Source organism: Phalacrocorax aristotelis, chromosome 5 (assembly GCF_949628215.1).
Source record: "Phalacrocorax aristotelis chromosome 5, bGulAri2.1, whole genome shotgun sequence".
Classification (NCBI taxonomy): Eukaryota; Metazoa; Chordata; class Aves; order Suliformes; family Phalacrocoracidae; genus Phalacrocorax; species Phalacrocorax aristotelis.
In genome coordinates, this window is record NC_134280.1 from 39331748 (window position 1) to 39355324 (window position 23577).

General features: G+C 41.0%; 1 protein-coding gene across 4 annotated transcripts in view; it reads right to left on the minus strand.

Moving 5' to 3' along the window:
* The window catches only part of ERBB4 (erb-b2 receptor tyrosine kinase 4), a 647409-nt gene that overhangs the window by 12694 nt on the left and 611138 nt on the right, over positions 1 to 23577 (minus strand). For all 4 annotated transcript variants that reach the window (XM_075094047.1, XM_075094045.1, XM_075094049.1 and 1 more), the window contains exons 21-25: positions 20822 to 20977; positions 17282 to 17357; positions 15413 to 15559; positions 13375 to 13472; positions 10799 to 10969 (exon numbers count right to left, since the gene is read on the minus strand). In XM_075094047.1, the coding sequence (XP_074950148.1) occupies positions 10799 to 10969; positions 13375 to 13472; positions 15413 to 15559; positions 17282 to 17357; positions 20822 to 20977 (648 nt within the window). The remainder of the gene's footprint in view (positions 1 to 10798; positions 10970 to 13374; positions 13473 to 15412; positions 15560 to 17281; positions 17358 to 20821; positions 20978 to 23577) is intronic.

Consider the following 23577-nt stretch of genomic DNA (forward strand, 5'->3'; position numbering starts at 1 on the left):
AAGGCTTTGCAGACCTCTGGAGATTTCTGGTCCTAGCCCCTAATCAGAGCAGGGCCATATACAAAAAGAAAGGACTAGATGCCCCCCATGGCTGTTACAGTTAACGCATATCCATCCCTACAGCTTGAAGCAACTGATACACGTCTGGCATTCCTCATGTTCTCTCTCTCCTGTTCAGCCCGGACTCCTGACCCTACTCCGTCCCCACTGGGCACTTTCCTCCAGGACCATGAAGAAAAGTTCCCATTAGCATCACTGCCGAGCGTCATGCCTCAGTACTAGGTACAGGTCATTGCTGGCACCCTGCGTCATTTCAGCACAGAAAAACAGTCCCAGCATATGGGAGATGTACATCCTCTGAAATGGGTTTGGGATATGTGTGTGCATGTCTCTTACATCACCTATTTCAGGCACACAAACAGCAATGCGGCCCACCTGAGGTAATGTAGCAAGACAGGACATTTTTCCAGTGAGAGGAATGAGGAAACTATTATTCAACAACAACAACAAAAAAAGGTAGGAATAATATACACATGTGTGGACAATAGCTGTGCAACAATTTACAGTGCCCTTAGTTCAATGGCCATAAAGTTCCATTGGGGATCAATGAATCTTTATTGGAAATGATGAAACCTGAGTCCCTCTGCCAGCATTACCCTTTCTCAGAATGTGTGTAAACATTTTAGCTTGAATGTTGATACACAAGTACAGAAAAGAATGTAAGCACCATTTTGTGTTAGCTAAAGTGTTTGTTCCAGTCTCTGACCACTGCTCCTAAACATACAGTTTAGGTCAGTGAAGGAAAAAAAAACCCAAAAAACAACGAAAACCACAGAATAAATAAGGAATAAAGTCTTTTCTGCACGTAAGTTTTTTGGGTCACTACCTGGCAGAAAAGGGGTAAGATTTGCAGGCAGCCTGAGCTCTAACTCAGTTCACTTAGGCTGCCTGTATCATCTGGATGTGCCAGACCACGTCCTGACAGCATGGTGGGTTTAAGACATCCCTGAACTTGTTCAATATCAGTATCGATGTTTCACTGGTGACCAGGGTTCAAGTCAGTACTGAATTACTTCATAGCTTCAGATGAGTCATTTAAACTCTCTTGCATAATTTTCTCTCCAAACAGCTGCCTGTTTTCGGACTTATAAACTCTTTTAGAGAAGTCCATATGCAGTGGATGCCTAAATCTGAATACAGCCTTCTAGGAGTAAGTTAGCCTGGACTGTGAAAAGTAAACAGCAAACTGCATATATCACAAACAAAACATGCCTAACAATCTTGGCATAGTGGTATAGGAAACAACATACCTAGGTATTGCACAGAACATTTCCTGTGCTGTTACTGGAAAATACCAGACATGTACCATGTATTTTCAGTCTAACACTTTACCAAGTAGAGTTACAAGATGACCAATGGAAATAACCTGCTAAGAGATGCAAAATGTGGCCACAAAACTCACTATCCAGGCATGCTGACAGGGAAAAATAGGTGAAATGCTTTTCCGTAAACTCATCTGCTATACCTGGGCTGGGAATAAAAGCATTCTTCTGCTGTATAGCATGAAAAGCTCTCCCTGGAAAGCCCCCTGTCCTCCAGACCTCGGAAACCTTTGCTGTTCTAACTTCAGAACGACTGGCAAACAGGCTTCAGCTGGCACGCTATGTAATTTGATCTAAGCATGACACACAAATGAAGATGGAAGAATTCATTTTCCCTATTATTTTTTATTAACGCACCATGAGCGTCAAACAGACAGCAGAGTAGGAAGAGAGACAGTTTGCATGTGTCTATCTTTCCCTTTCAGTCTCTTTTACTCCCGTATCATTCCTGTCACCCTTGACTAGCTTTCTGTCACTCCTTTTTGAATACACTCTCCAAGACATTTTACAGTAAATGGCACCCTCTAACACTGGGCCAATTCCCCACAGTTTGGAAGAGACAACATACCATTTCCTAGCTGCTCTAACAATTCGCTGGGGGAGAGAAGGGTCAAGGCACTTTTCCTGCTCATATGCTGTAGCATCTGTCCAAAACACAGGAGCAGCAGAAGCTCCTTTTCTGTACAAACCTCGAGCTTCAAATCCCAAAACAGGGAGAGGATGGGGAATGGGACCGAAACCACAACACGGTCATGATTTTTGATTGCGACATGGCAGACAAGAAAAAAAAGCACAAAAGAAAGTTGATGAGCAACACTCGGAGCAGCAGCCCCCTCCTATGCCGCACACTGCATTGCCATCTTCCCCAGTCTGTTTTATACAGTAATCAAAGGATATTCTGAGCCTCTCAAAATGCCATCAACCCTCATTGAGAATGAAACAGAGCACATCTCCACTGAAGCCTTTACAGCAGTAATCATTACAGCATGCTGGCCTGAACAGGGAGCTCTTACAGACAAAGATGGGTTTTAAAAATAAAATAAAAAAGCCTTCCTAAAATCTGAATAGAAACTTGATGATAATCTCCCAATTTTATTATGCAAGGGGGAAAAGAAACTCATAATTGTGCACTCTTGGTCTCTTATAGCAAAGAATAGGCTTCTTGATGAAATGCTGAGTTGATTTAGAGCAGGGCTGAGGTTCTGGTGGCAATAATACACTAAAAGAAATAACCATCCAGCTGATTTGGATAAAATAATCATTTTTTTAACCTCTAAATCTAAACTTCATCTGTGCCTCCTCCCACTTCTCCCCACCTCATTTTTTGGAGAGTCTTTTTATATCTTTGAGAATTTTTTTTCCCTCCTCTACCACAGCATTTAACAAGAAAGACAGACTCTACTGTGGCTAACAAAGTACATTTTAGGCTGTGCTGGCATTTATCCCCACTGTATGTATGTACAGAAAGTACAGTATTTGGCACAGGATGCTCTGGAGTCCTCCTGCCACCTTACACTTGAAGCATTACCACAGGAGTCCCATTGCCATGGGACACGGTGGACGGCACTCTCTGGCTCATGAGCCCCTACCATCGCAGGCAGACAGGTGTTTAAATGACAACTCCTTGGAGCCCTGCTGGGTGCATTTCCAAATCACGGTCCTTTGTATTTTCAGGTGCTTTTATTATTTTAAGAAAATCACAAACATGATTCCTCAAAAATGGACATTCTTCACTAACAATTTCTGTTTCAAATCTAGCCACTGAAGGAAAATTTTTTCCCGGCTCTCATAATTATTTCCTGACTCTTAGTCCACTTTTCTATCTACTGAATTATGTAGAGTTGTTTAGCTTGCTGTTTTCCAAGAATGCCTCATCAGTGCAGTGTAGAAATATTTATTACTTACGCTCTTTATATCTATTGACTTTTTTCTTTTCAGGAGAGAAAAGAAAATGGATCAGCTGTGAGCTCTCTTGACTGTTAACAGAGCCAGCAACTATTCATGGATTAAGCAGATGCTGCCTGATTTTAAACCAGTTTGTATTAAAGCTCAATAAATTTACATGTCACGCATTAAGGTTTGAAGCAATATACAGCTACTGATTCTTCCACCGACACCACTGAGCGTTAACCTGCTGTAGATCTCACCAGGAAGTACTGTGAGTTGGTGATTTGTAATTAAATATGTATTAAATTTGTAGAAACCAAAATGCCACCCACCACTTTTGGAAAGTCTGACTCTAAATCTATATGCCTAAATTCAGGAGCCCGAATGTGACAGAAAACAGCTAACGCATTAGAAAAATTCCTGTTTTAAGGCACTTGACCTGCAAAACCATGAGACTATTTGACAAGTTGGTCCTGACAATCTTTTCAGGCTGAGAGGGACTTACTCCTTGAGAACAACCACTGATTTCAACTGGCCTGGTTGCAAGGCAAGAGACTAACTTCCATAAAGCACTTTCAAAAAATTCTCTGTGAAAAGTGGGACACCATCTATTCTGTTTGAGTCCTTCATATGAATTGTCTTCCTTTTTCCTCCAGCAAACTTAGCACATTTTAAAAAGGTACTTAAATACTCTAAATATACAGATTTTGTGAGAAGCTTTCCTTTTTCATTTAAATTATTAAGACTAACAAAACCTTTCATCTAATGTACTTTACAGTGTATTTTTGCATGTTTATTCTTCGTACTTCATTCACCCTGAGTGATGAAATTAGGCTGACTAGTATCAGTCTGGGTTCACCTCATGCTTTTCATGGACAAAGATGGCCTTATGTAATCTACATTTCCAACAAAGACTAGAAATAGACCCAGAAGAATTTCTTAGAATTAGAAAGTTACAGTAGGTAAAATACTTGTGATGGCTGACTAGATACCAACAAAACACTAACAGCTACTGAAAACTGCTTAATTTAAAAGGCAGAGCAGAACAGAAAGGAACCTCCCAACACCAGGATGTCATTAAAACTTAGGGAAGCAGAAAACGGGAATTTGAGATCTTGAAAGAGAGCTTGGTGGGACTTCTAGAATTACTCTGAAGGTTTGATGGCAGCAACTGCAGTATCCGCTACACCGTTGCCTAGACTTTACTAGGAAAATACACAAAATGTACTATTCAATGAAAGACATACAGAATGGATTCACACAAACTTTCCTAACTAATCAAGCAGTTTTTCAAGAAGCAAGAGAGCAAATATAGAGACAGTGTCAGTGTAATCTTCTGAAATGTCATGAAACCCTTTGATACAATATCTAGTTAATTTACAGGCTCATCTGTTCTGGCATTGGATATTTCATTGCAACACTTGCATAAGGAAGCAACAGAGTCTAGAAGAAAGGCAAGAAAATGTCTACTAAGATTTTCAGAAAGTTTTGATCACCTTTTAAAGAGAAGGAATTAAAGAAATGGGATAGAAATAAATTAAAAAGTCTACAACCTGACAGACTGCAGTAATAAGCATCAAATTTAAGGAACGATTTGGTCATATTACTTTTGGGAATATATTGAAGAAGCAGATGGGTGGCAAACACCGCAAATAAACCAAATAAAAAGGAGACATCAGGGTTGTCCTTCTTTAACAACAATCATGTACAAATGGTAATATTCTACTCAGCCCCTTAAGCAGAAGAGATTTCTGATAACCGGCAGCTCCTTAATCTAGCACAAAAAAGGGTATGTGGCAGACAGTAATAGGATCCAAACCCTGCTGAAGAGTCAGCATTAATTGCCCAGTGAGACTTTTCTACACTGTGATGTATTTTCAATCCCACTGGATGCAACCAAGAAAATCTTTTTAGAAGACAAACTCTACCTGAAATAGAATTTATGAACTTGATGCAGAAATTAAGAGACAAGAGACTCTGGCCTATGTTATGCCAGAAGGTTAGACAAAATGCTTGCTATGGCCCCATCTAGCCTTGATATCTCTTCATACAAAGTATCCATTGACTTCAGGATGAAGTAGTTTTACTGCCATCAGCCCCACATGGCCAGGACACACCCGGAAAGATAACTGGAGCTTGGGCAGGAGCAGTTAACTGCCTTTTCTTACAGAGAAAGGAACAGGGACCAGGAAGGCACTGATTTCTCCTAATGCCTTGGACACATGGAGAATCACGGGCAAATCATGACTCCCTCTTACTGCCTTCTTTGCCAAGAGGAAAGAATGCTATAACCAACTGCTAGCTCTCCCCACCTGCAACGACAGTACCTCTCAGACTATCTCAGCTGTGATGATACACTGGGAAGTGCCCCCCCAAATTCTGACTGCTCTCCAAAATCCCTCCTTCCAGCTGTAAATGAAGATGGTAGTGCTTACAGTCCCCACCTTCCAAGTCTGCTGTATTTCAGTATGTAAAGGAGGTCATATTAGACCTCAGATCTGATTTTGTACCACTGGAGCACTGCAGGTGCCTAAGAAATTCAGCCCTGTTACTTAAAAATCTAATAAGAGACACTTAATTCTGGTAGTGAACCCACTGGGTGAATAGTTCCTATTGTCCGTGATAAGCTTTGGAAGGAAAGATGCTATATGCCATACTGATGTGAAACATCTGAAAATGACTAACAACCATCTCCTTTGTAATCTTGTGATTTCAAAATGGCTACCTTTCAAATTTAGAAACCAGAACAAATTAATCATAAAGATAACTTCTTGCCTGGTTTCTCTCTGGAATAATCTTTCTATATGCAGACACATACAGATGTTCAGCCATGAAACACTACAAGACCTAATACCACACCAGGACTGCCGCAATGGCATAATAGACGCTACTCTGGGAACTGAAAACTGGCCTTTGGCATACCAGAGTCTGCTTTGGCCAAGCAGAATAGTCTCCCTGGACATATGAATTAGGCATCTCTGAAAAAAATAGCTTGATATTTACTTGCAGGGTTGGCAGGTACTTCCATGATAAATAGCATATGGATTAAAATTAGAGGGACAGTATCAGCGAGTAATAACCAGTATAGACAGTTTTCAGCAGGAATTAGCCAAGGATTTAGAGCAAAAAGCATCATGGGGTACACAGAGTGCTTTCTGTATTTGTATTATCTCTGTGCACACAGGACAGTACTCGTTACAAATACCTGAATGAATCATCTAATAGCTGTGAATGTAGGACACTTGAGCACTAGCTGGGGTCCTGTGCTCATGGAAACGCTGCCGAGGATTCAGCTTATCTCTCAGAAGCACAGAGCTTCTAAAACTCCATATTTCTAGAATATCTCTAAACAACACAAAATAAAAGCTGAAAAAAGCCAAAGAGCTACAATTGTAACTAAAGAGTTTCAGATTAAATTAAAGAATTCAATTTAGTTTAGGATGCTAATTTTCATTTAAAAGCTGCATCAGTCTTAGGCTGGACTTCATAACAGAGGGCACTGTTATGGGCTAGAGTGTGTGCAGGCTTCTGCTCCTGGCAGTAGAGGTCCCAAAGATATTCTAGTATGGAGCCAGTGTGGGTGTGATGGAAATCTGAATCTGTGTCTGAGCCTCGCAGCTTCGTAAGTCTCAGTAATCCCTGGAGGAAGAAGGATGTGACACTTCCCAGGGAGCTGGAAACTCCCTGGAACGCTTCCCTCTTTCCAGTCTTCTTTCCATGGCTGCAGCTCTGTGCTATGAATTCATATCCAAATAGCTTTTCTCTTCACATGGGATGGAGATGGCAGGCAGTGTTTTAGGCAAACCTCATCCAGTGGTGCCTCTCCCAGGCAACGATCTGCAAGGATTTAGGACCGAGACCACCCTAGAGAAACTTCAGAGCTTTCCTTAGAAAGAAAATGTTCTTACTCTTCCTTAATTCCCTGACTTCAAAGCCTAAGTGTGAGGAGGCTCACGATCTCTCTGCTTTCTTCCTGCAAACTTTTGTCCCCAGTAGAGCTGTGCTGCTGGAACATTCAACTAAAGCTGTCATTACAACACATCCAGAGAAGGAGCACAATGCTCTGCCATCACATAAGTCTTTCTTCACTAAAACTACAATCAGAACAACTAACATGGGAAAAATCTTTCATACTTCTGATCTCTGAAAATAGCATGAAGATCATGTAGCTCTTGTCTGTGTGTTTTACTTCACCAAATTGCCTGGCAATCTCCCCATAAAATTTAATTTGCCAGACACAGTGGACACAAACTACCTAAGCTGTATCAATTCATTTGGCATCTACGGCTGTAGCAGCACCATAATGAGTTTGTGTAATATTAATATTCACTACAGCAAACAAGCATAAATCACAACCTATCCAAAGGAAACACAGACAAAATCAGACAACTGCAGAGAAAGCACTCGACAGCATTTCATTCTAAGTGATTCCTGTAGCTGACATCCATCTGTACTGAACTATCCACAGCAGATGCACTACTACCTTAAAGGAGCTACTGTGTATTTTGTTTTAAAACAACACAAATCTTCACTGGAAGAATAGTTAATGTACCAAGAACCTGAGTGCTTCAGAAAACCAGTACGTAGCTTTCTGCACAGAAGAAACAAATGTATTACATCCAGAAGAAACCTCTCTGCAAAGGAAACCAGGAATGCTACACCTATATGGCAGTACTAGGTGTACGTTTAGGAGATGCAGAATTGTTAGAAAACAAAGCTGAGACTGAAGCTAATCTGAGACACTGGACAAGTGTCAAAATTCTACTGGCAATCTTGTTACGGGACAGGAGTCGGTCTCCAATGATACCAGCAAGTGCTATTATAAATCGGCTGGTTGTTCAAAGGGAACTTCTTTGCCCATCTCTTATTTTGGCCTTAAAAAAGACCCCTCCATAAAGAGGCTTCTACAATAAATAAGAATATTATAAAGATGGAAGGTGTGCAAAAACACAGAGCTGAGTGCAAGCTTTCTGTCCCCCGGCTGCTTTTTCTGAGGTTACCTGGATCAGAAAACTTGGCTCAGAATCTGAAAACTCTTGACAAAGGCTAATTCCAGATTTAAGCATTAGATTGTTGTATGATGCCAGAGAAAAATTCCCAGCAGTAGGAGTTACTGAAAGAAGGATACAGTCTCACTACTGTCATTAAATTGAATTGCAAAGCAAAGCTCCTACTGACTTTAGTGGTACAAGATCACAATCTCAAACCAAGATGGGAAACTGTGAGCTGCTGAGAGGAGATGTCACATCAAGAATGTGATGGAGCCTCTGTGTGACAAAAATAAAGGGATGGGGTATTTTCCTGCAGCTCTGCTGACTTCAAGGGGATCACATGTGTGCAAGCAGCTGCAACAGTGTGGTTTAAAGTTGGGCAAAGGCTGTGAGAAAGTTACTTGAATTGTCATGTAATAATAATACAAATAAATGCCTGTGTTTGCCTTCTGTGAATATCTCAGTGAGCATGTTGGCTGCCCAAACAGCACATTTTAAATAAATCTTTCAGAATATTTACTTTAGGATTTTTGTTGGTATTAATTCCCCCAGCTCTAGTGCACTCTTCTGCTCAGCTGGCACTAAACACAGAGGGCAAAAGGAACTGTTGAAAATTTTCCTACTAATCCTTTATCCTTTAAATGTGCCCCAGTGTTTCCAGTGAATATAGGAGTGAGACAAATATAGGAAACCTTACGGGTCTGACTCTGCTCTCTCAACCCTACACTAGTGTAAATGGTAGTACTCCACTGTATAAAACTAAGCAACAGTGATTTACGTCAGTGTGACAACAAGCACCTTTCAAAGGTAACTATTGTTGTTTCCTTCTTTTCTCAGAAGTTGGCAGCAAAGGAAACAGAACCTCTCCAGAGACAGCTAGGAGCAAAACTGACTTGTTTCAGATCAGCACCAACACTAAAAATGAACTCTTGTTGTCATAAAGAGGAAGTTTCTTGCTTATTACTAAATCATGCATCATCCCCCCTTCACCGCCTTTCAGTGATGCAGGAGGAACACGACATGAATCCAGCTTAGCCAGTGGGACCAGAAGCCAGACTCTTCCAAAGACCTCTCTAGTCTCCTTGCCTTTACAAACAGTAGCAATTTCCTTATGAACTGACTGGGTATTATTTAAGATCAGATTTTGTCTTCCTTATTCCAGAAAAGCACGGCTTTACTCAGGAGAGATGAAAGAACTCCATGCAGTGTATGGTCAGAGCATGAATACTGACCCAGTTTATCCATCTTGGCTCTTTTGCTTACCTCTTCCCTGCCTCACATGGTGTAATCACTTCAGACCAGCATACAAATTTGGAACTACCTCAGCTAAGCAGAAATGTCCAAAAGGCTTCTAAAGCATGAGGAATAAACACCAACATTTCAATGAGACTCCGCTTAGCATTTAAAATGTGACTTTCCACTAAAAGGAGCACAGAGAGAAAAAAGACAAGTCCCTAATTACTAAACACATCTGATGCTTGTGCTAATGTCCTACATTAGTAATGCACTTCACCACCTCTTAGTTTTGTGAGGAGGGGTGGCACCTGAACTGTTAAAAGAACAGAGGCATGTGCAGGAACAGGCAGAGATCAGAGCCGCGGGTAGGGAGCTCAGGAGTGAGAAGGAATTCCGGAAACCTGAACTCAGGACCTCACCTGCAGCAGGGCTCTTGTGACACTGAGGATGAGGCATTTAGGACAGGGTCCAATTCACCAGAGCTCACGCACCAGGTCTGAGACTGCTCTGAAGCTGTCAGTAGTCAGTGGATAGAAAAAGACACCTCCAGAAAGTAACTTATCCCACTGTAAATGTCCAAGGCAGGCAGCAATAATCACCCACTGGACTCATCCACTTTTCTCCAATGACACAAAATGAAGTCTAGATGAAGAGCTTAGATTATATCCCTATTCTTTTGATGGTTAGAGTTATGTGAGCTTAATTCCACCTGAAAACTCTCTGTGCCTCAGGTCCCCCTGTAAAATGAACACCATTTCCTCCCATGACAGGGATGTTACCAAGATCAACATGCTAAAATCTGTGGTGTGCTCAGCAAAAACACATGCTTGTGAAGGAGGACCATGAATGCATCACATACAAACAGGACAAGGGGCTGGGTCTGAAATCTGGCTCCGTACACAAAAGCAGCGTTATCTATATATTCCAGCTGCCCTCCATTACATCAGTGCCAACCCTGTCAAGACAACGGGATTGCAGGGATGGGAGAATCAGAGCTCTGCACTTCCTGGCCAGAATGGTATGCAACTGAGAAACAACACTGCTTGACTTCACAAGCGTCAGCTGTATTTTCAGGACAGGCAGTTCAAGTCAAGCCTTTGTTCACTCAAGGCTGAGCAATTAATTTACAATTCACTGAGGCACAATGAACAGGGAACCCAGTGACAACATTTTTATAGTCACTCTCCTTACAATGGGAGATTGTAATTCCCAAGGCAAGTCTGGCCTGTGTTTGATTAGTGTACTTAAATCTCCACCTGTGCTTTTATATAAGCAGTATTTTCTGTCAGAGCTTGCTCTTACCCTGTTGGAATCAATTCTTGTCCTGGAGGTGTAGATGGGAGGAGGGATGTTGAAGGCTTGAGGAACAAGATACTCTTCAGCATCCATCATATCTTCCAGGTCTTCCTCATCGAGAAGGTTTTGGAAGAACTTGCTGTCATTTGGGCTTGGGAGCTTCATACGATCATCTCCCTAAATAGATTGTATCGAGAGAGGAAAACGGTCAAAAGATGAATTAACTTCCCAAACAGGGAACTTCAGCCTTCCTCATTCCCTGGCAGCCAGGCTGCAGGGACCACACATGCTGCTTCGCTTGTTCTAAAGCACCATATCCACATCATTTGTTTTTGATTTTTTTTTTTAAACCGGGAATATGATGACAGAAAGGGAATAACTGCATAAATCAATGCATAAATCAAGCAAAGTAATTTTTCGGTGTTCTTGTGATTGAGCTTTTATTCTTTCTTCTCTCTTTTTCCTATACAAGCTCAGTTTCTGACCCAAGTTCTGTCAAGGTCTGATGTATTTTGTGAAATATCTTGGCTATTTAGGCTCACATGGTGGGGGAAAAATAACATGGGAACTGCTGTGTCTGGGTGTTTGCTTTATTCTCATTTGTATTTTTTGCGACTTAGAGGCCAAATTTCCCTCTCATCCATATGGAAAGTTCTGCAGAATGTAACAGAGCTGAAAGCAATAAAAATCAAACCAGGGAACAACAGCAACAACAATGATATGTATTTTTATTGAAATAGCATCTACAAGTTGAAGAGGCAAAGCAGGGCTGCGCTTTGCTTGGCGCCACAAAACATCACAAAAGGCAGCCCATGCCCCAAACACCTAACAGCCCATAGAAATGATGCTAAACTTAACTGCATGGCTAAAGAATGGCCTCCCACTCCACAAGAATTATTATGCCATGTGTGGAATCTAGCAGGGAATAACGGCTGTGCTACAGGGTGCACACAGACCAGTTTAAAAGCTGAACAGCAAGCTTGTCATTCTTGATGGCATCTAGGGGGAATGGAAAGTCATAATGGCAGAGATACCAGTGCAATGGAGTTACCCTGGTTTCTCCTCAAGAAGCAGCAAAATGCCAGTATTGTCTGCAAGGATCATTGGGAAAGAAGCCTCGCAGGATGAAATACTCACCAGACTGTACAACAGGGGAGAGAAGGGCAGGGGAGAGAAAGAGAGGGAAGAGGTATTTGGAATAGGGAAACATGTTCTATCTAATGAAGTAATTTAATCAGACTGATTTTTCCAGAATCTCTTGTATCAGCTGAACTTACAATTTAACACAGTGGGGAATATTGCAAGAGAAATTCCACATTCAACACCACAAATCCTCTTGACTAGTATTTTACTTTTCAAATATACTTTATTTCTTCTCACACTGAGAGTAGTGTACATTCACATTGTGCAATAATATACCATGAGTAAGCTAGCATGTCTACACAGTGAAATGAAACACCATACAGTGAGACTAGCACTAGATCCAAAAGAAATCAGGAAACCTAAAGTAGCAACGACTGTATTTCTGGAGGCTCTTCAGCTAGAAATTCTTATGCCAGTATGAAGCTAAGGACCAACTGGATGCAACTCTGCCCTGTACTCCATGATGTGGAGTAGATACAGCATGAGATAATAGCATGAGAGTATCATTACCTGGATCAAACTAATTCCACACTTTCATCTCAAGTGTTTCAACAGTACCTTACCTTACTTCTTTTAATTTTTCATTTTCATTCAAACTGCTCACACACTGGAACCATCCAAGGACCTTACCAAATAGTTGGATTAATTTTCTGTGGCTTGAGTGTGAGTTGTAATAAACATACATGACTCTAGGCTTCTGCAGAATGTAGGAGTGAAAGGACAAAAATTTCCACATAGACCTGTACTCAGAGCATACACAGCTACAGCTAGATGTAAACAAATATGGCTATATTGGTATTGCCCTGCTGCCACACTGTAGTTTCATATGATGAATCATGCTGTTGTGGGTCTATCACAGGGACTGTGAAGCACTACAGAGCCTACACAGCCTAAGGAGGACACAGAGGGAAGCTCCTCTCCAGCATCAGAGGTACCAATGTGACACAACTCCCCGTCTTCTCAGAAACCTTTATGTTCAGACTATGAAAAGACACTTTCTTATGATCTCAGCAGTGCAGGGAAGAGTCTTTTCAGAATAGTCCTCTGAGATTCAGCCTAACCACGTGTTGAACCAAGCAAGTCCTTGGTCCAAAGTAGTCCACAGTCCACTGATGGACAAATCTTGTCCCCACTTTCATGAGAGAATACAAAGTACTGAGCAGCTTGCAAAGCCAGATCTTGTATATGTGCTCACAAATACAAGCTTAGGAAGTGAATTTCAGATTTTTTTATTGTTGTTGTTGTTGTTATTATTATTATTATTATTGAGATACTGACACTAGCCATTCTAGTTGTTCTTGTATAGTACTGTGGTCACTGTTTGCTTTAAGTTCAAGAGCACATCGAACCTAAAGAGATTCAAAGGCAACCCCTGTAACAGTCAGGTTTGGCAGCCAAAATGTTTTTTTTCTTCCCCCTGATACTGCAGAGTTGCTTACCTGAATTACCAGGTATCTCTGAGGGTCTCGAGCCATTCTAGAGAATTCAGCAGCTAGCTCCTTGAATTTTGGTCGACTGTCAGCATCAATCATCCAGCCTGGGGACAGATGAAAGATGAGAAAGAAAATAGTTATTTGTCAAGGGAAGAAATCATTCAATTTAAAAAAAATGCACAAGTTTGAAGTCCTTGATATCTTTGATAGCTCTGTTCTAAAGAAAGTTGCAATAAGGAGCCCAGAAGAATGGAAAGGTAGAACTATATGATGCATCTAAAATGCGAAACATCTGGTCTTGGCCAGAGATGACTAGATTGTTCCACACTGCATGAACATCTTAATTTCCTCTGAGCTCCTGTTCCCCATGCCCAAAACCAAGACACCAACAATGCCCTGCAATTTTCTGTGTCTGTCTTGCCCATTTAGATGTCAGTTCGGCTGTCTTTTACTATGGACGTGTCCAACCTCTAATATAATGAATATGATCTCATCTGAGTCTAGTGGGTTTATTACAAAGTTACAACTAAATACAATCTTACTTTAACTGACCTACTGTTCCACAGTGACTTAGGTTAAAAAGAGCTGTTCAACGGATCTACAGGATGACTGACCTCGCATTTGCCTTTTAGGTAATATTGCATTCACGTGTCTGCATTATTAACACAGACCTCACGCAAGGCATTAGATGCTATTTTAATTGAGTAAGGGTAATTCATTTGTCCTTCACTCTCCAAGAAACACTCATTAGGAACAACAGAACAACAGTTCTCAATCCCTGCTACCGCTTTCTGCTAAAGAAGCAAGTAGTATAGACAGTCACTACCAGCAACTAGTTTATCTCAGTGACAGCTTTTTCTAATGGAAGATCCTATCAGCAGCTTCTCAACGTGTTCTCATTTGGCAGGGAGGCTAAACGAAGGAGGCCTTATCTCCTTCATGCTGTTTAACTGAAGAAGCGACCAATGCAGGAAAAACAAAGCTACTATAGCTGATAAAGAATTTCACACAAACATTACAGGACTAAGTCTGTACATCTAGCTGTTACTTTCCACCTTCCAGAATTCCCCATCTACTAGGACTTCCTCTTGCCCACTGAGATTCGCCTCATACTCATTAGAAATCCTATCAGATGGAACATTTTTGCACTCAACCAACATTAACCCCTTGCACCATTCAGACAATTTCCATACCTGCATGCACAGTACAGCTGTTTTCAGAAGATATGTTATTTACCTCTTCTAGTTTTATTTTCTTTCAGTGTTTTTTGTGTATGAAGCAAAAGGGAAAGGACTATGTAAGATGGATGAGATGTCTGTATGTTAATCTCACTTAAATTAAGTCAGAAACGCCAGAGAGATGTTCCAAATTCTTTTTAAATTAGAAGCATAGCCTTGGAGGATACTGTCACTAGTGTAGGTATCTTGGAGATAAAAGGGTAGGAAGAAACCATGGCCAGACTGTTTTCCTTTCTTGCTAAAGTAAAAATCCTCATAAATTATTGTACTGGACTAGGAATGGTAAAAAATTACCCTCTCTGTAGCATTTATTGTATTAATTTAATTTTATTTTTTATTAGTACTGTTGCAATCATCATTCTCGTTACTAACAATAAAACATTCATGTTTTCTTTCCTCAATATTTGGAACAAGTATTTCTCCTCACAACCTTCACTGGCTGCGTATCCATGTACCATAATTATGTTTAATACTATTTTTTTAACACCAAAATCAATTGGCATGGAAACGACAAGGGTTTACAATAACAATCATACAATTTTGACTTCACAGCAAGAATATGAGATACCATCTGACAGTAATAAGAAGCTGAGTTAACTCAATCCTTCATGGCTAAATTTATATCTCTTGCAATTGCAAAAACATGCATACAGTATTTAAATGGAATTTACAGTATCTTGGGAAGCTTTTGCTTTGAAGCAGCCTGCCCTATTACCCAGCACTGTCAGAGACTATAGGTGTAAATGTTCTAAAACAGTGTCCCTCTTGCACTGAGCATATGGATATTAAAAGCGACAATTACTTACACTTCACCATCACCATATAAACATCAATAGTGCAAATTGGAGGTTGGGGCAACCGCTCTCCTTTCTCCAAGAGGTCGGGGATCTCTCGAGTTGGGATTCCATCATACGGCTTCCCACCAAAGGTCATAAGCTCCCAGATAGTGACTCCTAGACAGAAGAAAAAAAAAAAAAAGAAAAAGGTACAAGAGAAAGGTCTAAGACAAGTAAACGGTGGTAAATTGATGCAATAACAAAAGAATGCATCGCAATCTTTTATCATATCAAAAAAGAAAATGAATGGCTGATGTACTCTATTATTTTAAGGGGAAAAAATGGAGATGGTCCCTAACTTAGAGCATCAATCTCCCACAAAGCTACAGAACTGAGCAACATTATGTCATTGTCTTTGCTTTGTAAATCACTCACAGCCACCTGTATTATTTTTTTCCTTAAATGCCCTTATGGATTTGAGTGATGACAATGCTGTGCTTCAAAATCATGATTATCCTTTTGAATAGCCATAGGATTTGTTTTGGCATTGGAGCTGGAAATAAAGATCATAAGTAACAGAATTCATCCCCCAACAAAATCTTAAATATTGAAAATTATGTTCTCACACCACTTTAACTTTTATTTTTATTGCAAAGGTCATTTTAAACACACCTCCCGATCAGTAACCGTATTTTGCCAGCTGTCACGCTAATGGGAAAGGTGATGGGCAAAATTACCGTATGTATAAAACATGTATTTATTTCACCCCCATTCACCTCTTTGTTGATGTTCATTACCTATAACTTGCCATTTGTTTTTGGTCTTGTCCTTTCTGATTATAGATATTCTGGGATTCCTGCATTTAAGATGAATTTCATAAATGGAGGCGTATTTTTTTCCTAAGTGATATGAGGTATTCAGAATTTGAGGAGAATTTGAGCTTTATATGATTGATTTAACTTTCACATGTTTTTCTCAGCTGAATAGGAGAGGGCAGCTAACCAGTCACAGCAAACAGTGTCTTTTGCTGCTACCCACAGGTAAAAGTGAGTAATGAATACAACTGTACACCTTTTTGTTTCAAAATGATATGGCAACAGGAAATACAAATAGGACTCCATAGCCCTAGATACTGTTAAAGAATTCCACTTACAAAGACACATATGATTTTATTAGTAATAGCTATACCAGATAAACCGGCAGACACCTCAGCAGATGTGGCACAATAGCTTGTCTGTATAACAGAATCAACAACAGTAAATGAAATCTCATTTCTCAAATGTGACTTTTTTTTTGTGTGCGTGTGGAGTCCACATAAGCTGACTTGTCTAACCAATTCCCAGGTTAACTGTGAAATTAAAAGGATGTTTGTTTTAGTTAGCTTGGAGAGCTCATCTCTTTCTCTCCTTTTTCTTGCTGTATTTGCTCTGTATTATGACAAATTCCCTTTTATCTAACTGTAGGTACAGAAAGTCCCGTAAGCCTGAAAATGGTTTTTGACACTCATGGCCTTTAGAGTTAAGATTTTCAAAGGACTGATGAAAATTATGACCTGCAGCTGTATTTTTATGAATCTGTGACTGAGCTGAAAGAGGCCTTCTTCTGTCATAATAATCAGCCAAACTGCTACCAGCCCAGACCTTACGGCAGTCACCCCAGCAGGGACATCATGATAATCTATTTTAGTGAGCAGGGAAGTAACACAGGAGACAAGTAACAATTGCTGTTTAGAGTTACACACATTTAAAAGAAAAAAAAAAAGGACAAGGAAAACCAGAAGAACCAAAACCACTAGAATTAACTCCTCTAGGAAGAGAGCATATCTTTAACATTGTAACACAACATGGTTTAATGCTTTACAAGAGACAAATTTTTTAACTAATCACATGAAGATTTTACCATAGCTCCAAACATCACTCTGATGGGTAAACTTCCTGTAGTGTATGCACTCCAGAGCCATCCACTTAATTGGCATCTAGGGAAAGACAAGACAAATGTAACCTTAAAAATATAATTTTAAAACAATACAGATAGATCCTGTATGTAGACGTCAGCTTCCTCCCTGTTTCATTTTTCAACTTTAAGCTTAAAAACCAAGCAGCACTACCCAGCAGAGGAAATCTTTGCTCCTGCCCTCTAGAATGGGGCTTTGCCTCATAAAACATATGGAGGTGAGAAATACAAACCAGTCATCTGCAAAACTTCTCGTACCACTCAAATTTTACTGATTCAGGTGTAGTGGAACAACTTTTTCATCATACCCATGTAAAGATGGGATCAATGCAGAAACTACATCCAATCCCCCTAAAGCTGAAGTGCAGCAGAGAAGGTAGAATACAGAAGCTCTTTTGCCTCAACAGTCTGCAAAACAAGACACTGCCATCTTGATTGCTCTCTAATGAGATTAGTTAATAATGCAGTGTCCATAATACACAGAATCACAGACTGGTAGGGGTTGGAAGGTACCTCTGGAGATCATCATGTCCGACCCCCCTGCTTGAGCAGGCACACCTAAGAGCAGGGGGCACAGGAACGTGTCCAGGTGGGGTTTGAATGTCTCCAGGGAAGGAGACTCCACAGCCTCCCTGGGCAGCCTGTGCCACTGCTCTGGCACCCTCACAGGAAAGACGTTTTTTCTCATGTTTAGCTGGAACTTGCTGTGTTCCAACTTGAGCCCGTTGCCCCTTGTCCTGTTGTTGGGCACCACTGAAAAGAGTCTGGCCCCGTCCCCTTGACACCCGCCCTTCAGATATTTAGAAGCACTGATGAAATCCCCCCTCAGTTTTCTCTTCTCCAGGCTGAACAAACCCAGGTCTCTCAGCTTTTCCTCATAAGGGAGATGCTCCGGTCCCCTGATCATCTTGGTAGCTCTCCGCTGGGCTTGCTCAAGCAGTTCCACATCCTTCTTAAACTGGGGGACCTAAAACTGGACACAGTACTCCAAACGTGGCCTCACTAGGGCACAGTAGAGGGGGAGGATAACCTCCCTCGACCTGCTGGACACACTCCTTTTAATGCAGACCATGGTACCATTGGCCTTCTTGGCCACAAGGGCACAGTGCTGGCTCAGGGTCACCTTGCTGTCCACCAGCACTCCCAGGTCCTTCTCAGCAGAGCCGCTTTCCAGCAGGTCAGCCCCCAGCCTGTACCATACTTCACAGTCCGCATAATCATCATCAGAGTAAAAAGGCAATGGAGAGAATTAAATTCTAACTCCTAATATTCGTTAGGAACTTTGCCTTCCCAGTTCTCTGTATCATTACTGCAGTGAAAAAAGTTGCTCCTGAAAGCAAGTCAAAAGTCCCAAGTTAGCCTTTGGTTCTGAATCACCCTTGGGGGGAGCTCATCTCTTCTGACAGAGAAGGCTGTGTAGGCAAACACAAACCTAGGTTTGCCCTCTTGAGTTTGTGTTCAAATGATATTCACGGTGTTTCCTATTCCTGAGCTGGGCCTGTGAAGCACAGTCTTGCAGTCCAATAATTTCTAATGGAAGGACATTAAAAACAGATTTTTACCTGGCATGGACTTGTATGGGTTGCCTCTAATTTGGAAATATTGAAGATGTACTGGAATAAACCAGAGAGATATGTAACTGCATGCAGTATCTGAACAGACGGGGGGTGTAAAAGCAGAGGATGTATCTTCATTCAAACCCTTATGAAAATACCTTCCATGAAGTTGACTAATGAACATAACCTATACAATTATGGCAAAAATAGCACTCTTTAATAACGGTTGGCTTAGCACTTGCAAAGACAGTTCATCCTCCTCTACTAAACTCTACAGAAGTGTATCACTTTCATTCCATTTAAATACGACTGGGTCATTCCAAACTCGAACAATTGCTGAAGTAGCAAAGCTGCATTGCTCATCATGGAATAACTCAGGTTGGAAGGGACCTCAGGAGGTCTCTAGTCCAACCCCAGGCTCAAATCAGGTTCAGCTATGAGATCAAACCAAGTTACTCAGGGCTTTATCCAGTCTGGACTTGAAAATCTCCAAGGATGGAAACTGCACCAACTCCCTGGGAAACCTGATCAATAACCTGATTGTCCTCATGGTGAAGAAGTTTTTCCTTTATCCAGTCTGAATCTGTCTTAGCATGCTCTCAAGACAACTTTAAGCTGCAGTTGTCTTCTGGATTTCATAGGATACTTCTCTGGAACTGGCAAGTGACACGTGTTGTGTGTAAGTCCTGTTCCAGATCTCCCAGCAGTGTGATTGGCCTCACAAGTTCAAGACACCATCTAACAGCTGCCAGGGAACAGCTGGTTTGCAAGGACAAGCTCATTTTCTGTCAATCCCTGGCTGATGGAGGGAAGAGGCAGAGGGGTTACTGAAGAGGGGATTAGAGAACTGAAGGAATCAGGGAAGACTGCCAAAACTCCACCTTCCCTGCCAGGAGGTCTCTTTGCTGGGGAAATGGGAAAGCACCGGTGACTCCTTTCAAACTCTTCACCTCATTGACTGAAATGCCAAGGTAATCCATGCAACAGCTGCCAAGGGCAGCATCCATACAAATAAAGCAGCAGCCCATCCAGGAGAGAGGCACACACTGGCAACAACTGTTTGTCCCAGACAAGGGCGTGAGTGAGCACAGAAAAACACAGCAAGTAGACAGAAAGAAAGCCAAACATTCAGGAAAAGGAATGACAGGAGAGGCAGAATCCCTTGGGATTTTGTGACAGGTTGAAATGTGGAATTTCAAGATGTTTAAGGAGCAGCCGATAGCAGTATGTACTTAGAGCCTTTACTTACAGCCGCTGAATTATATAATTTGTTAATCCGAAGACACTAGAAAAGAGGTGAGGGACTACATGGATTTTGTGCGGTATGCTGAAAAGTAATATGGGAAAATGTCTCTTTTCAGAATTATCCTCAAGCCATCTTTCTAGTGGCCTGGCATTCAGCATGGTATTGGAGACTTGGATGAAAAAGATAGCATATGCAGACTCTTCCAATGTGATAGAAGAGGTGGCTCTTTGCTGAGCATATGTAAACTCCCATATGCTACAAATACAGTCTCTTCCATATCTTCCTTTTTGTTTTCTGGAAAATTACTTGTCTGGGAAGATGGGACCACAAACTATTGAGGTCCATACTGACCAGAGAAAGAGGCTTGGCAGAAATGCCTTAGAACATCTGTCACTCATTGAACTGACTTCAGAAATCTTCAAAACAAGACACAAAAAGAAGCGTATGAACAAAACCTAATTCTAAGTGTGCAAACTGTTCAGATAATTATATTTTAGCACCTGGAGAAGCTCACTGGGCAAAAAATGAGCAGCCTTTATGTGTGCTGGCACAACACGGTTTGTTAAGTCACTGACAGACTTTCTTACATAGATAATAGTCCCACAGGGATACACTTCCCTAAAGAGTAACTTCAGGAGGTTTGTCACAGTGATACTTTTACTTCCAGACATGTACAGCACTCACCTTCCCTCCATCAGCATTATACTCCTTCTCATCCCCTTCCAAAAGCCTGGCTAAGCCAAAGTCAGTGATCTTCACGTGGTTTGGTGATTTCACCAAAACATTACGGGCTGCCAAGTCCCGGTGGACAAGCCTCCTCTCTTCCAGGTACATCATTCCCTGAAGGACAAAGAACAGTAAAATAATCCTAATGAGTCTTACATGACTTTTTAGACCTTCTTTTCAGTGGTGACATGTAAAATTTATGGTTCCCTTATTAGTATTCACAATAAGAAAATGGCCTAGAGGGCAGAAGTTCAAAACTGCCCTTGCTTGGAGCAGTAGATGGGATTAGATGACTTAGGTTCCTTCCAATTTGAACAATACTACAAGATTCTACGGTAACCACCAAAGCAAAAAAAAACAATGAAAACCCACATAGATATCTCCTTTGCTCCAGGAAGTTTAAAATCTGGAAATGTGAGACAAAGAAAAGAAATATTACAGCCCTTATTTTTCAGACAGGAAAGCTGAAGACCATAAAATATAATCAACTTAGCCAGATCCCCACAGAAATTAGGCCAGACTGGGAAACAATCCCAGCTCTTATACATTCCAGGCAACTGCCTTCAATTCAAGATGAAGCTTCTTATCCGTCTCCAAATGCTTTTAAGTTGGACACAAATTTTCACTATGTTCAGCGGTTAAGAAGTAAAACAATTCTTTATACCAAGTGCTGCAACCCACTTGCCTTTTCACTCCCTTAAAATTTTGCATGTAGTCTTATAATAAGACAGTAGATCAATGGCCTTTTTTTTTCTTTAATGAGCATATATGTTCTGTTAGAAGTACTTTTGTTAACAAGCCCATCCAACTGCCTTTAAAGGTAAGGTAACATATACTCAAGCTGCCTGGCCTTAACCTTATTCTTTCTCTGATGAGAGACTAACCATCTACCATCAGTATGGAAGTTTACATGATGCTTTGTGACACTGAGATGAACACCAAAGGTTGGTTTTATTAATTATATGACACACAAAGGATAGTCAGGCAGGGTTACAAGCCTATAATTTTATTAAAAGGCATTTATGACATTAACCATCATTATAAGAACCTACAGAGGAAATTACACACTTGCTAATTACCCTTAAGGTATCTCTTAATATATTAGCTCTGTATAACATATATGGTAATTTTTAAAAAGTCATTGTTGAATACCGAAGAGATCATATTATCCCATAATACAGATGATAATTCAGAGAGTCACAGGTAGTGATTAAAATAACCAGATTACTCAGTGTCATGGGCCAGATTTTATTCCCTTTCACAGCGCAAGAAGCTCACACGCACCTATCGCCATATATACCAGGAGGACAATGTGTATGCGTAAGCCACTACTCATGGTCACCGGGCCAGAATGTAGCCCATTCTTGACAGAAAGTAGATGTCTTTACAAAAAGCATCAAGTGGAGCTCTGAACTGCTGTGGCTTTTGGGTGAAAAATTCCAGTGCAAATGCCACTAAAAGGTTTGAAAATATGTGGGAGAACATTTGGCATAAACTCTATTTCCTTTTTAACATGGTAGGCTTTGCTGCAGTCGACATGAAGGTGGATTGAAAGGGACGCAGGGACTCTTTGGCATAAAGCAAATGGAATTAATTTTGAAAAGCACTGCTAGTTGAAGCAAACACACCCTCCCGCCAATTGCAAATCAATACTTTTGGCTGTTGAACATCAGAACTGTACGTCTTTGAAAGCATAATGGTTTTTTGACATCAAATTAAAACCTGTAGAAAAAGGACAAATAAATCTCATAGGTCAAACAATCGTGAGTCACACAACAAACACACCATGAAATCACAGGCACCATGACTTGGTGCAAGAATTACCATCTGAAGAGAACCAACTAGAAAAAGACAACACAGTCAATAGTACCAACACTGTGTAATAGAGGACAACCAACCACAAAAATGGCCCTGTAAAATTCAGACAGATTGGGAATTCATACAAAACCCATTTCACATCTCTAACACTGACTTGTAACCAGAAAGCACTTCAAGGCAGTGTCAACATTGCTCATACCAAGTACTCTGGGAAGTAGGTGGACTACAGCAACCTCCCAGTCTCATGTCCCTCCCTTTCACCTGGAGGTCTTGCAGCCAGTCAGATGAGATATCTGTGGGTAGGTGCCAACCAGCCTGTCTGGATGTGCCTCAGAAAGCCACTGAGAGAGCACCATGCCCATGCTGTGTCAGGCTGAACACTGTGTGCAGGAGGGCTCTGCATGTTTTGCAGAGCAGCCTCTGGCCCATAATAACATGCCCAGTTTTGCTGCTCCTAGATAGTGAATCTAACCTTAAGAGTGGCTTCAGGGTGCCTTTAAACATACTGCATAGTCATTCCTCACACATCTAATGTTACACAGGTTCTTTGCAGTTCCTGAAAGTGCTGCCTTGAAGTCAGGATTGCAGTCATGTAAACAGACAGGCGCCCTTGTGCTTCCCCCAGACACTTCTCTCCCGCAGCTCACAGTCTCTTCTTCTAGCTTCCATGGGATTAAGCACCTCTCTTCAGTCTTGCATCTTTCACTGCAAAATAGCTCCTCCTTGAACAAAAAGTCTCAAGGTGCTGCTTGCAGTTCCTTTCTACTTAGTTTAAGAAATCTCAGATTTTTAGAATGAACAGAAATATTTCTAAAACTTCATAGATTTCACATAATTTCCAATATTCTTATTTGGTCAAAATTCTCAGTACCTCAGAATGGGGGGTGGGGGGAGAG